This window comes from Pipistrellus kuhlii, unplaced genomic scaffold (assembly GCF_014108245.1).
Source record: "Pipistrellus kuhlii isolate mPipKuh1 unplaced genomic scaffold, mPipKuh1.p scaffold_m20_p_96, whole genome shotgun sequence".
In the NCBI taxonomy this organism is placed as follows: domain Eukaryota; kingdom Metazoa; phylum Chordata; class Mammalia; order Chiroptera; family Vespertilionidae; genus Pipistrellus; species Pipistrellus kuhlii.
This window is the reverse complement of record NW_023425602.1, coordinates 670247-683454: the sequence shown is the minus strand read 5'-3', so window position 1 is coordinate 683454 and position 13208 is coordinate 670247. Positions and strand designations below refer to the sequence as shown.

The window sequence follows — 13208 nt, the reverse complement described above, 5'->3', positions numbered from 1 at the left end:
ATACACACACATCCATACACACATACACATACATGCACAAATACATGCACATATACACACATACATACACACACACCCTCGTCCCTCCAGGTGAGTCTCAGGTCACCTGGGCCCTTCCTGTAGGAACGCAGTAGTTTGTTCCCCCGTTAATGTCTCCTGTCAGGTTAAAGATTAGACTGGATGGAGCCCAGAAGGAAAGGGGGAGCGTCCCCCACCCCCCCTCCTCGGTGTGCCTGTGAGTGCTGGTTGTGTTTCCTGCGCTTTGCTGCAGGGCAGGTCTGCGTGCACCGCGTTGGCTCTTCTCCCTGAGCTTTGCTGTTCCCTCCGAGGTGTTGTCTTGTGGACCCGCAGGGCGCGTGCCCCTGGGTGCTGGTGCCAGCCTCTCTGGGTCAGGCAGCCAGACCCCCTCCCTCACCGTGTCCCGCTGCCTCCTCCTGACACGGACACGGCCTTCCTCAGCACCACCGTCCAGACATGTGCCCACCCCATACACAGCTCACACGCACAGCACACACAACTCACACTCACAGCTCACACAACTCACACTCACAGCTCACGCACTCACTCACACACAGTGTACACACAGCACACGCTCAACACACACTAACACACAGAGCTCACATTCACAGCTCACACAGCTCACACACACAGCACACATACAGCACACACTCAGCACACACACAGCACACATTAACACACAGAGCTCACACTCACAGCTCACTCAGTGTACACACAGCTCACACACTCAGCACAGAGCTCACTCACACATAGTGTACACACAGCTCACACACTCAGCACACACAACTCACACAGCTCACTCACACAGTGTACACACAGCTCACACACACAGCACACACAGAGCTCACACACACAGCTCACAGTGTACACACAGCTCACACACTCAGCACACACAACTCACACACAGTGTACACACAGCTCACACACACAGCACACACAGAGCTCACACACACAGCTCACAGTGTACACACAGCTCACACACTCAGCACACACAACTCACACACAGTGTACACACAGCTCACACACACAGCTCACTCACACACAATGTACACACAGCTCACACGCACAGCTCACTCAGTGTACACAGCTCACACTCAGCACACACAGAGCTCACACGCAGAGCTCACACACACACAGTGTACACACAGCTCACATGCAGAGCTCACTCACAGTGTACACACAGCTCATACCCACAGCTCGCACACACACAGCTCACACACACAGCTCACTCACAGTGTACACAGCTCACACACTCAGCACACACACAGCTCACACACACAGCTCACTCACACAGTGTACACACAGCTCACACGCACAGCGCACACACACAGTGTACACACAGCTCACTGGCGCAGCTCGCTCACACAGTGTACACACAGCTCACACACACAGCTCACTCACAGTGTACACACAGCTCACACGCACAGCTCACTCAGTGTACACAGCTCACACTCAGCACACACAGAGCTCACACTCATAGCTCACACACACACAGTGTACACACAGCTCACACACACAGCTCACTCACAGTGTACACACAGCTCACACGCACAGTGTGCACACACAGCTCACACACACAGCTCACACGCACAGCTCACTCAATGTACACAGCTCACACACTCAGCACACTCACAGCTCACACACTCAGCACACACACACAGCTCGCTCACACAGTGTACACACAGCTCACACGCACAGCTCACACGCACAGCTCGCTCACACAGTGTACACACAGCTCACACGCACAGCGCACACACCGGCGCAGCGGTGGATCGGTGGATCGGGCCAAGTCTCCGCCTGTGCACTGTAGGAATTTCCGCGCCGCGGCAGGGCGGGGGCGGGGAAGGGCCGCCCCGTCGGCGTCCGCCCCTCGGCGGTACTTAACGCGCCGCGGGCGCCGGGCTCCATCCCTCCTGCGCCCGCCGCCGCCGCCATGTGCCGCTCCCGCTGCTCCCTGCCCGCCCTGGCCGCCCTGCGCGCCCCGACCCCGGCGCCCTCCGCCAGCCCGCGGCCCCGGCGCGGCTCGGGGCCCGAAGTCTTCACCTTCGACCCGCTCCCGGAGCCGCCCGCGGCCCCCGCCCCGCGCCCCCGCGCCGCCCGCGGGCACAGGAAGCGCAGCCGCAGGGTCCTCTACCCGCCGGCGGTGAGTGGCGCCCGGGGACGGAGCGGCGGGAGCGGCGCGGCCCCGCTGCCGCCCCCCGGCTGACTGTCCCCCGCATCCCCCGCAGGTCCGCCGCCCGCCGCCCGCCGAGGACCCCGGCCCCGCCCGGAGGCTGCTGCTGCTGCTGCTGGCCGTGGTCTTCTGCCAGATCCTGGCGGCCGAAGACGGGGTGCCGGCGCCCCAGGCCGCGGAGGACGCCCCCGGCGCCGCGCCCCCCGCGCCCCCGGCCCTCGAGCCCCGCAACCGGACGGCCGAGCCCCCGGACTACGCTCTGGACCTCAGCGCTTGGCTCCAGCGCCCCCCGGCCTCCCTCTGACCGCGGCCCCCCACCCTCCCCCCACACACCCCTCCGGCCGGCGGAGGGCGGTTAGCCGGGCTCACGGCCCTTATTTATATTTATGTATTTATGTCCCCGGAGACAGGGCTCGGTATTTATTTAACTTATTCTGCGCGAGGCTGCCGCCGCGGCGCGGCCCTGTGAGCGGCGGGCGGCGGGCGGTATGTTCTGTGAACACAATAAACGGCTTTTCCTGTGGCGCCGGTCTGTCCGCGTGGTCTCTGTCCTCCGTCCGCGTGGTCTCCTCAAGCCGCGAGGCCCCCACTCCGGCCGCCGCGCGCCGGTCCCGACTCCCGGCCGCCGCGGGGGGTGCCCGTGACGGGGCCGCGTCACGCGCTGGGCGGGGGCGGGGGAGCGGGGGCCGCCGGGAACGGGGCGGGGCCGCCGGGGGCGGGGCAGGGGCTGCCGGGAACGGGGCGGGGCCGCCGGGGGCGGGGCGGAGGCTGGCTCCCAGGGGCGGCGGAGCTCTATCGACCAGGGAACCGCCTTGCTGCGGGCGGGGCCGGGCGGGCGAGCGGCCTCGGAGCTGCGGGTTTCGGGAAGGCCTGAGCCGCGGCGCCAGGGCCCGGGCCGAGGTGGGGGCGGGCGGGCTGACGGGAAACAGCCGCTCCCGCGAACACCTTCTCCGCCCTCCGCCAGCCGCACGGAGCCATGTTCTTCACCTGCGGCCCCAACGAGGCCATGGTGGTCTCCGGTAAGCGCCGTCCCCACCCCCGCCCGCGGCCCCGGAGCCCGGGCAGCCCTCCCCTCCCCCAGCCCCGCGGCGCCCGGGCTCCCGGCCCCCCAGCGCTGCTGCGACCCCCACCTGCCCCCGACTTCCGCGTGGGGGCAGCCCCCAAGTTCCCGAGGCCCCCGCGTCCCAGCGCCACGCCAGCTCACTGCCCGCCTTGCAGGCTTCTGCCGGAGCCCCCCGGTCATGGTGGCCGGTGGCCGCGTCTTCGTCCTGCCCTGCATCCAGCAGATCCAGAGGTGCGTACGGAGACCCCGCGGGCTGGCTCCTCTCCCCTCGCTCCTCACTGCCCCCTCCGTCTCCTCTAGGATCTCTCTCAACACCCTGACCCTCAACGTCAAGAGTGAGAAGGTTTACACGCGCCACGGGGTCCCCATCTCCGTCACCGGCATCGCCCAGGTGCGGCGTTGAGCTTCTCCCGGCCCAGCCCACCCCCTTGGTGTGCTCCTCTCCTCTCCCCGGGCCCTCCGCTCCAGACCGCACCTCCCTCCCACTGCCCGCAGGTGAAGATCCAGGGGCAGAACAAAGAGATGCTGGCGGCCGCCTGCCAGATGTTCCTGGGGAAGACGGAGGCCGAGATCGCCCACATCGCGCTGGAGACACTGGAGGGCCACCAGCGGGCCATCATGGCCCACATGACTGTGGAGGTGGGCGCGCAGGGCAACCCCTGGCCGGTTGGCAGGGGGGCCGGCCTGACCCGGAGCTCAGGCCCTCCTTCCCGTCCTGTCCTAGGAGATCTACAAGGACAGGCAGAAGTTCTCGGAGCAGGTGTTCAAGGTGGCCTCCTCGGACCTGGTGAATATGGGCATCAGTGTGGTCAGCTATACCCTGAAGGACATCCACGACGACCAGGTAGGCGGCCGGTGTCCTCTGGCCCCGCTGCTCCTCGCCCTCCGCGGGGCTCAGGGTCTGCTCTCTCCCACAGGACTACCTGCACTCCCTGGGGAAGGCTCGGACCGCCCAGGTCCAAAAGGATGCGCGGATTGGAGAAGCGGAGGCCAAGCGAGATGCTGGGATCCGGGTGAGGGGTCTGGTCCCCATGGGCACTTGAGCACTTGGGGGGTGCACAACGATGGGGCTGGCAGAGGAGAGAGGAGGCCAGGGTTGGGCAAAGGCAGGAGCCTGTGGGAAGCTGCCTCGCCCGGGGCCTCCCCACCTGCTGACTCCGCGCCCGTCTGCATGGACAGGAGGCCAAAGCCAAGCAGGAGAAAGTGTCTGCGCAGTACCTGAGTGAGATCGAGATGGCCAAGGCCCAGAGGGACTACGAGCTGAAAAAGGCCACCTACGACATTGAGGTCAACACCCGCCGTGCCCAGGCCGACCTGGCCTACCAGCTGCAGGTCAGCCGCCCCCCGGGCAGGCACCCCCCCTCTCCGCTCCCACTCTGTCACATTCTGACTCTGCTCCCCACTTCTGACCCAACTCATCCAGATGAGGGAAATTTAAAAGACCTAATGTTTCAGCTAAAAAGCAAAGAAAAGGTCGAGAGGTAGGCTGGTCACGGGTTTGGAGCAGGGCGTGCCTGTGCAGTGGCACCTGGATGGGGCGTACCGGAGCCCAGTCCAGCCCTGTCCGTCCAGCTGTGCACCTGCACCCTGAGGAAGCCGCACCTCTTCTTGTTGACAGGGCGGCCCCCGTGACCACAGGGCAGGCAGGAAACCCCGGAGCTGGGCTTCGGCCCCGCTGAGTGCGGCCCGGCCCAGCGTGGCGAGGAGGCACCCACGTGTGGCCCGCACTGAGGGCGTGCGAGGAGGCACCCGTGTCCTCGCGTGTGGCCCGCACTGAGGGCGTGCGAGGAGGCACCCGTGTCCTCGCGTGTGGCCTGCACTGAGGGCGTGTGAGGAGGCACCCGTGTCCTCGCGTGTGGCCCGCACTGAGGGCGTGCGAGGAGGCACCCGTGTCCTCACGTGTGGCCCGCACTGAGGACGTGCGAGGAGGTACGAGTCCTCACGTGTGGCCCGCACAGGGCGTGCGAGGAGGCACCCGCGTCCTCGCGTGTGGCCCGCACTGAGGGTGTGCGAGGAGACACCCGTGTCCTCACGTGTGGCCCGCACTGAGGGCGTGCGAGGAGGCACCCGTGTCCTCGCGTGTGGCCCGCACTGAGGGCGTGCGAGGAGGCACCCGTGTCCTCGCGTGTGGGCTCACTGGACATGCCTGCCCACTAAGGGTAGTCAGCCCCGCAGCGCCTGGGCCACTGCAGGCATGCAGGGAGGCAGCACCGAGCTGCCTGGCACACGCTCCCGGCTGAGGCTGAGCAGATGCTCGGGAAAGGCTCACCTATAAGCAGTCTGTCTTGGTGGTGTTTACTTCATTGTGCTCACCGCCGCACCGTCACCTCGCCGAGTTCTTTGTTGGTGGCCTCGCTGTGTAAATGGCCCCGGCGTAGTGCTGAGTGCCATCTAGTCTCCTCAGAGCGGGAGGCGGTGCAGGTGGAGGAAGCGGTGTTAGATGAGCTTCCTCAGGCACTCGTGCTGCTGTCGCCTGAAAGTTCGCTGGTGATGAACTTATTACACAAGACGGCTTTAAGTCCCGTGGGAACCTTTCCTGCCGGAGCCATGTGGGTATTTCTAACGTCATTCAGGGCCATACAGAATTATTAGCTTAAAAACTAGTCTGCTATATGTGGCCAAGCATTTATTTTTTGGTTATACCCCAGGATATTTTTCCCTTCCTTCATAATGAAGAGGTGATATGCAAATTAATCCTCACAAGATGGCTGCCTACTACCAGGCCGGCAAGGGGGGTTAGTGAGAGACGACCAAACGACTGAACAGCAGGCTGCATGGGGTGAACAGGCTGGCAAGGGGGGGCAGTTGGGGGTAACCAGGACAGCAGAGGGGGTGCAGTTGGGGGTAACCAGGACAGCAGGGGGGTAGTTGGGTGTGATTAGGCTAGCAGGAGGGGAGTGAGGGGTGACCAGGCTGGGGTGAGGGGCCAGTGAAGGGTAACCAGACAGGCAGGCAAGTGAGTGATTAGGAGCCAGCAGTCCAGGATTGTGAGAGTGATGTCCAACTGCCAGTTTAGGCCCAATCCCCGGCAGTCGGACATCCCCTGAAGGGTCCTGGATTGGAGAGGGTGCAGGCTGGGCTGGGGGGGATTCTCAAATTTTGTGCACCGGGCCTCTAGTTGATATATATTTTTTTAGAGTGAGTGCAAGGGAGGCGGGGTGAGAGAGAGAGAAACACCAATGTGAGAGAGCCACATCAATTGTTACCTCCCATCAGTGCTGGAGCCAGGAACCTGCAACACAGATACATGCCCTTGATCAGGATTCAAACCCAAAACCCTTTGGTTCAAAGGCCAGTGCTCAAACCACTGGGCAAGTCCGGCCAGGGCAATGGGCAATCTTTTTCTTTTCTTTTTTTTTTTTTCTTTTTTTTTAATAAACTTTATTGACCTTTTACAGAGAGGAAGGGAGAGGGTCAGAGAGTTAGAAACATCGATGAAAGAGACATCGATCAGTGCCTTCTGCACACTCCCTACTGGGGATGTGCCCACAACCAAGGTACATAACCCTTGACGGGAATCGAACCTAGGACCTTTCAGTCTGCAGACCGATGCTCTATCTACTGAGCCAAACCAGTTTCGGCCTATGAGCAATCATTTAATAACTCACCCTAATGCCCGGGCAGGGCCCTGCTTTAAACAGAAATAGGAAACGAGGTTATGTGTTGCCCTGCTGATAAAAATGTGTGGCCAGAGGCTCACACCACCTAGCGCCACATCTCCCCTGGAGCACAGTAAGCATTTTGTTCTCCTTTTTACATCAGAGAGTCCACTGCGCTTTGAGACCCTTTACCCAGAGGGTAGAACATGAGGAAGTCCGTTTATGCCTTGGTGCAGGATAAAAGCACAATAAACACCAAACGCCTTTGGTTGCGGAGCGAAGTCCCTGGTTTGTGCGTTCCTAGTTGAAGTGTGGTCTGCCTGCCAGCAGCAGCCACCCTGGAGTGCTTGTTAAAAATACAGTCTCAGGCCGGGACAGGTTTGGCTCAGTGGATAGAACGTCAGCCTGGGGACTGAAAGGTCCCGAGTTCGATTCCGGGCAAGGGCATGTAACTTGGTTGCGGGCACATCCCCAGTAGGGGGTGTGCAAGAGGCAGCTGATCGATGATTCTCTCTCATCGATGTTTCTAACTCTCTATCCTTCTCTCTTCCTCTCTGTAAAAAATCAATAAAACATATATTTTAAAAATACAAAGTCTCAGGCTCCAGCCCAGACTGAGTCAGAACCTGCATTTTAACAAAAGCCCTAGGTGATTCATGCATGCGTTGGAGTGTGAGAAGCAGTAACATAATGGAAACCACTAGCATGGGTAGGACTATGGATAAGGCCCTTAATGTGGCTTTTTTTCTTTTCTTTTCTTACAAATCAATGGATTGGGCTGTTTTGGGCTCTGTTTAACTTTAGTGAGTTTTTTCCTCATTTTGTGCCAGGCTTTGTGCTAGGGAATCAAATAATAATTCAGTGAACAAATACCTGTGAAGTGCCTATTCTGTGCCAGACATTGTTTTAGAGGCGAGGGTCTGAATGAGACAGAAGATTCCTGCTCTCAGGGTGACAGCAGACAGCGGTGGCTTGCTGTGTGAGGCCAGTGGTCAGAGAAGACTGCTGTAAGCAAATATTTGGATTAAAAGCTGAAGGGTCCAGCAATGTAGAGAGTTGTGGGCCAAGAAGTCTCTAAACCAGCGATGCTCAGACAACCTTTGTGCCGATGAAAGTGTTATGCATTTTGCTGTGACGCTGACACTGGAGATGTGGCTGGTGGAGTTGAGTCTGAGGAACTGCATTTTAAGCTCATTGTCTACTAATTTAAATCTAAATAGCCAGATGTGACTAGTGGCTGGGCAGGGGCCAGCAAGGCCCTGAGGTGGGAAGGAACTTGGCGTGTCCCAGAAACAGAGTGGGGGAGGGGGTTCTGATGGGTGTGGCTGGTGTGCTTGGGGAGAGGAGGCCAGGCCAGGTTCCAGAGGGCTCAGGGAGCCGCGATGGCAACTTAGGAGAGACTCCGAGCGCACTGGGAAGCTACTGGAGAACCCCAGGAGGGAGGGTTGTGCTCTGATTGATGTCTGTACAAGGACCAGACTGCTGCTGCTGTGGAGAACTGATGGGCAGAAGGAAGGCAGTAGGGAGACAAGCTTTTTCAAAGATGATGGATTGGATAAATGCAGCTAAAACCTCATTAAAACCACATGGCGTGATTTTGAGAAGAGGGAGGGAGGGGAGGAAGGAAGGGCCACCGTAGCATCGCTTTGGAAGCTGTAAGGCCATGGTAATTATTACATATGGCTGAGCTGGCACCATGTCTGAGGTCTGGGCCTGAAGACTGGGAAATCAGCAGAAATGGGAAGACCCCCTTCGCAGACTCCCTGCCTCTGGGTCCCTCTCCCAGTCTCTGCCCAGTAGACGTCTGGAGGGTTATCTGGTGAGAGTCAACCAGAGGGTGTGGCCTGGGGCGGCAGACACAGGGAGGACCTGGCACTCGGCAGAGGGCCACGAGCTGACTGTGGCCTGTCGCATGCCACATGCTGGCCTTTCCCTCCCCGGCCCCACTCGGAGCATGACCACTCCGGAGGGAGGGACCTACAGCTCCTGGCGCCGAGGCTCCAGCGTGTGGCCTGCCAGACTGCGGGAGCTCAGCCCACAGCCACCGCCCCCAGAGCCTCCTGCCAGGCCGGCCAGCCTCTGCGGGAGAGAGGGGGCCGCAGGGCCAAGTGCAGGAGCCGGGCTGTGTGGGAACAGAAAGCCTTTGGAAAAGGGAATGTGCTCAATGAGATAGAAGAATCCACTTCTAGGAAATTAGGATAGAGAACAAGAAGCCACGCTTAGAAATTAATAAACCCCAATAAATCCAGTAAAGGGGGGAAGTAATAAAATGGCATAAATTTAAAAATCTCCTTGGAAGAGAAATTCCAATAAAACTCCCCAGAAGAGCCGAAACCGGTTTGGCTCAGTGGATAGAGCATTGGCCTGCGGACTGGAAGGTCCCGGGTTCGATTCTGGTGAAGGGTATGTACCTTGGTTGCGGGCACATCCCCAGTAGGGAGTGTGCAGGAGGCAGCTGATCGATGATTCTCTCTCATCAATGTTTCTAACTCTATCCCTCTCTCTTCCTCTCTGTGAAAAATCAATAAAATATACTTTTTAAAAAAACTCCCCAGAAGAACAGAACAGAACAGATGGTGGAGGAAGGGCCAGTCCAGCAGCTCCCACAGACCAATGAAATGGGAGGAAATAGCCAAATGGAAAGTTTGCAAAATGTTTATCTGTTTTGAAGGGTGTGAGTTTCTAAATGAAACACAATTAATGAAAAACATCTACATTGAAACACATCACTGAAAGAAATTTCAGATCCCTCAGAACAAGGAAAGATCTAGAAGCTCCCAGAGAATTTTTCTCAAAAGGGTCAGGCACCAAAATGACTAGGTTTCTTAACAAGTTAGAAGGCCATGGAGCAATGCCTTCAAAATTCTGCTGAAAATGATTTCAGCATAGTAACTGCACTCAGGCAGAACGAAAGTCCCCGAGAAGGAAGGTCTCGGTGAACCTACTGCCCACACACTCGGTCCAAGGAAGCTGCTGGAGGTTGAGTCCTCCGAAGGGGCGGGGCTGGGTGGGGAGGGGGCCTTACGCCGCCAGAGAGCAGCAAGTCCAGTTTGGAAAAGGCTTGACACCTTCAGGGGGGCCAGTCCAGGCAGGGGCACTGCGCCATGATGGTGATGGGCTGGAGCAGCGAGACGGAAGGACACACCCTCCTTCCCTGCACCTCCTCGCCGACAGCGGGCAAGGGCGCTCTGCTCCCTGGGTGCCACGAGGAGTAAGAAAGGAACTCTGCCCAAACGAGGCGTTCTGTACGCAGGTTCCTGGAGGGCTTGTTGAGTGCCCTGGGAGGGTACCCGGGACACGGCACTGGTGGCCTGCAGGGGAGGGAACCAGGTCTTCGCCGAAAGCCTGGTTTCCCCTGATGGTGCACCGGTTGCAGAAATAAGAGGGAAAGGGCGCGGCGCGCCGCCCGGGAAGGAGGCCGGTGCCGTGGGGCAGCGGGCCAGTGGGTGGCTGCGCTGAGGCGCGGAGCCGGCCGGGGTGCCCTCATACCGCCGGGGCTCCCCGAGGGGCTGTGCCAGCGGCCTGGGAGCCCTGGTCCCGTGCGGGTCTGGGTCTGAGGAGGGTCCGGGTGCAGGCCTGGGGTCTGTGTAAGAAGCGGACTCCGCTGGCTGGCGGGCTGGCCGGGGACCGCTCCACCTGCCCTGCCCGGCCCGGGCCTCTGGGCTGGCCCTTGGCCTTTCAGCCCTGAGCGAGCGCCTCCTCCCAGGTGGCCAAAACGAAGCAGCAGATCGAGGAGCAGCGGGTGCAGGTGCAGGTGGTGGAGCGGGCGCAGCAGGTGGCCGTGCAGGAGCAGGAGATCGCCCGCCGCGAGAAGGAGCTGGAGGCCCGCGTGCGGAAGCCGGCCGAGGCCGAGCGCTACCGGCTGGAGCGCCTGGCGGAGGCCGAGAGGTAAACGCCTTCCCGGGCCCTCCGGCCTCCCCCGGCGGGCGGGGGGCGGGCGGGCGCCCAGAGAAAGAGCCGCCGTCTTCACCACCCGGACTCCTCCTGTGGAGCTCAGGTGGTCGGGCCTCCACCCTGCTGGGCCTCGGCTCCCCTGCACCCCTGTTTGCCCAGGTCCCAGCTGATCATGCAGGCAGAGGCCGAGGCGGAGGCCGTGAGGGTGAGTTGGGGCGTTGCTGCGGAGCTGGGCTTTCTCGCCCTCACCTGCTCCGATCGCATCACAGCGCCCTGTACACTCCCCAGATGCGGGGGGAGGCCGAGGCCTTCGCCATCGGGGCCCGGGCCCGGGCGGAGGCCGAGCAGATGGCCAAGAAGGCGGAAGCGTTCCAGCTGTACCAGGAGGCCGCTCAGCTGGACATGCTGCTGGAGAAGCTGCCCCAGGTCAGTTCAGCGGAACCGGTGTCACCAGAACCAGGCTCAGGGACCATGGGATAGGCTGGGAGTTAGAAGCCAGTGACCAGAGTGAAAAAGGATCATCTGTAAGACTGGCTCTTGAAAAACCCAGGGTCGCCAGCGTGGCTCAGTGGTGAGAGCATCCACCCGTGCACCCAAGGGTCGTGGGTTCAATTCCCGGTCAGGGGCACGCATCTGGGTTGCAGGTTTGGTCCCTGGCTATCAGGACACATGTGGGAGGCAGTTGGTCGAGATGTTTCTCTCCACCCTCCCTTCCACTCTAAAAATCAGTGGGAAAATACCCTGGGGTGAGGGTGAACTAAAAGCCCCGGGAAAGCCTTTCGGGAGAGTGTGATCGGGTCACAGGCGCTGAGTGGACCTCTCCCCCCAGGTGGCAGAGGAGATCAGTGGTCCCTTGACCTCTACCAAAAAGATCACGCTGGTGTCCAGCGGCAGTGGGGCCGTGGGGGCGGCCAAGGTGACGGGCGAAGTCCTGGACATCCTGAGCCACCTGCCCGAGAGCGTGGAGCGGCTCACGGGCATCAGCATCTCCCAGGTGAGGCGGGCCGGCGGGCGCCCTGCACGGGGCGTGTCCCGGCTGCTGTCCGTGCCCGTGCTCGGCTCCCACATAACCCTTTTCATACAAGGACGTTTACCTTCACTGCCCCTGGCACAAAGTAGAGACTGAACTCCATCGTGTGAGTAACGTGGCCCGCCACGCCCTGGGCGGCCAGCTTCCGCCCTGCCCTCCCCGGACGGAGCTGGGAGCGGGCTGTGGGCGTGAGGCCCTCACTGCTCCTCTCAGACCGTCGGCTCACCGCCTGCGGGCAGAGGTCCGAGCGCGGCCGACGCCTCCGGTGCCGTCTGGCTCCAGTGCGCCGTGACCACAGAGCCCCTCTGTCCGTGCCCCTCACAGCCCAGTGATGGCAGCTCCCCGCTGAGTGGTTACGGGGATAAAATGCGTGACATTGCAAAGTGTTTAGAACCCTGCCTGGTACGCAGTAGCTGCCGTGTAAGAGGGTCTCAGTGAAGGCATTCATACATAAGGGAAAGCATCGACCACGCCCGTGGCCTCAAGGCTGGCTCCGTGGAGCCTCCTTGAGGCCTGCAGTGGAGGGCTAGAGTCTGCACGCTGCTCTGGCCCCTCCCCGCTCAGGAATTTCCGCTGTGCACGATCCTGGGGCTGGGCTAGGGGTGAGAGAGGCCCAGGAAACACAGGCCCCTTACTGTGCCGTGTGCCAGAACTAATGCCAGTGCTACTGGTGTAAACTGTAATTGGGGAAAAAGAAAACACTAGAAAAATTCTGGGTGTGTGTTCCTCCCTGCAGCCAGTTCACCGGATGGAGCGTGGGGAAGTTCCCACATCTCCTCTCTCGTCTCTTTCACCAGGTGAACCACAAGCCTCTGCGAACAGCCTGAGCCTCGCCCTCGCCTGCCTGGCTCCTGGTTCAGGTGCCCGAGTGCCCCGTGTCGCATGCTTGTCAGAGGCCCCGGAGCACGTCCTGGGCGGGGCACCCCGCCGTCTCTCCTGCCAAAGAGCCGTGCCGTGCCCTGGAGGGGAGGCTGCCCACGGCCACCACCAAGACTGCCAGCCCCCAGGGTCCGATCATCCCGCTCCTCCCCGCTTGTTCAGTTTCCTAATTAAACTCGCCGAGCCTGTGTCAGATTGTTTTCTGATGGAGACGGGGGTGGCCGCAGGTTCTCGGTGTGCAAGGTACATTGCCGCTAAGACCCTTGTGAACAATTAAGGTGAAACAAAACTCAGTTGAAATGAACGTTAGAATACAGCTTGCTTCCAGTCGGCTTTTAGATGGGAGAAAGTTATTTGTACACCGAGGGGCTGTAGAATTAACTCCTCCCAAAAAAACCTTGGTTTAGTCAGGAAGCGTGTTGATCTGGGAAGAGTGTGAGAATTGCATTAGTCCCTGGACTTACTGAAAATTGGCCAAGGGAAGTGGACTTAGGTTTCAGGGTAACTTGGAGACTTACTTTGTGCAACTTAAAAACACGAGACAGTGCTCGG

At 60.4% G+C, this 13208-nt stretch overlaps 2 protein-coding genes across 3 annotated transcripts in view; both read left to right on the top strand.

The window, feature by feature from the left end:
* Window positions 1-1845: 1845 nt before the first annotated feature.
* On the top strand, window positions 1846-2714 carry IER3 (immediate early response 3). Its single transcript, XM_036428988.2, has 2 exons — window positions 1846-2161; window positions 2247-2714. The coding sequence occupies exons 1-2, from the start codon at window positions 1952-1954 to the stop codon at window positions 2493-2495; spliced, it is 459 nt and encodes a 152-aa protein (XP_036284881.1). The 5' UTR covers window positions 1846-1951; the 3' UTR covers window positions 2496-2714.
* A 284-nt stretch (window positions 2715-2998) lies between these two features.
* The window catches only part of FLOT1 (flotillin 1), a 10339-nt gene continuing 129 nt past the window's right edge, over window positions 2999-13208 (top strand). Inside the window, exons 1-13 of one of the 2 annotated variants that reach the window (XM_045578350.1) lie at window positions 2999-3018; window positions 3058-3210; window positions 3410-3485; window positions 3555-3645; window positions 3750-3893; window positions 3979-4098; window positions 4172-4267; window positions 4434-4586; window positions 10560-10741; window positions 10907-10952; window positions 11036-11173; window positions 11577-11741; window positions 12575-13208. The exon at window positions 12575-13208 is cut by the window's right edge and continues 129 nt beyond it. In XM_045578350.1, coding sequence (XP_045434306.1) covers window positions 3168-3210; window positions 3410-3485; window positions 3555-3645; window positions 3750-3893; window positions 3979-4098; window positions 4172-4267; window positions 4434-4586; window positions 10560-10741; window positions 10907-10952; window positions 11036-11173; window positions 11577-11741; window positions 12575-12604 — 1284 coding nt within the window. In that variant the 5' untranslated portion in view covers window positions 2999-3018; window positions 3058-3167 and the 3' untranslated portion in view covers window positions 12605-13208. The other variant, XM_036428987.2, reaches the window with a different exon arrangement.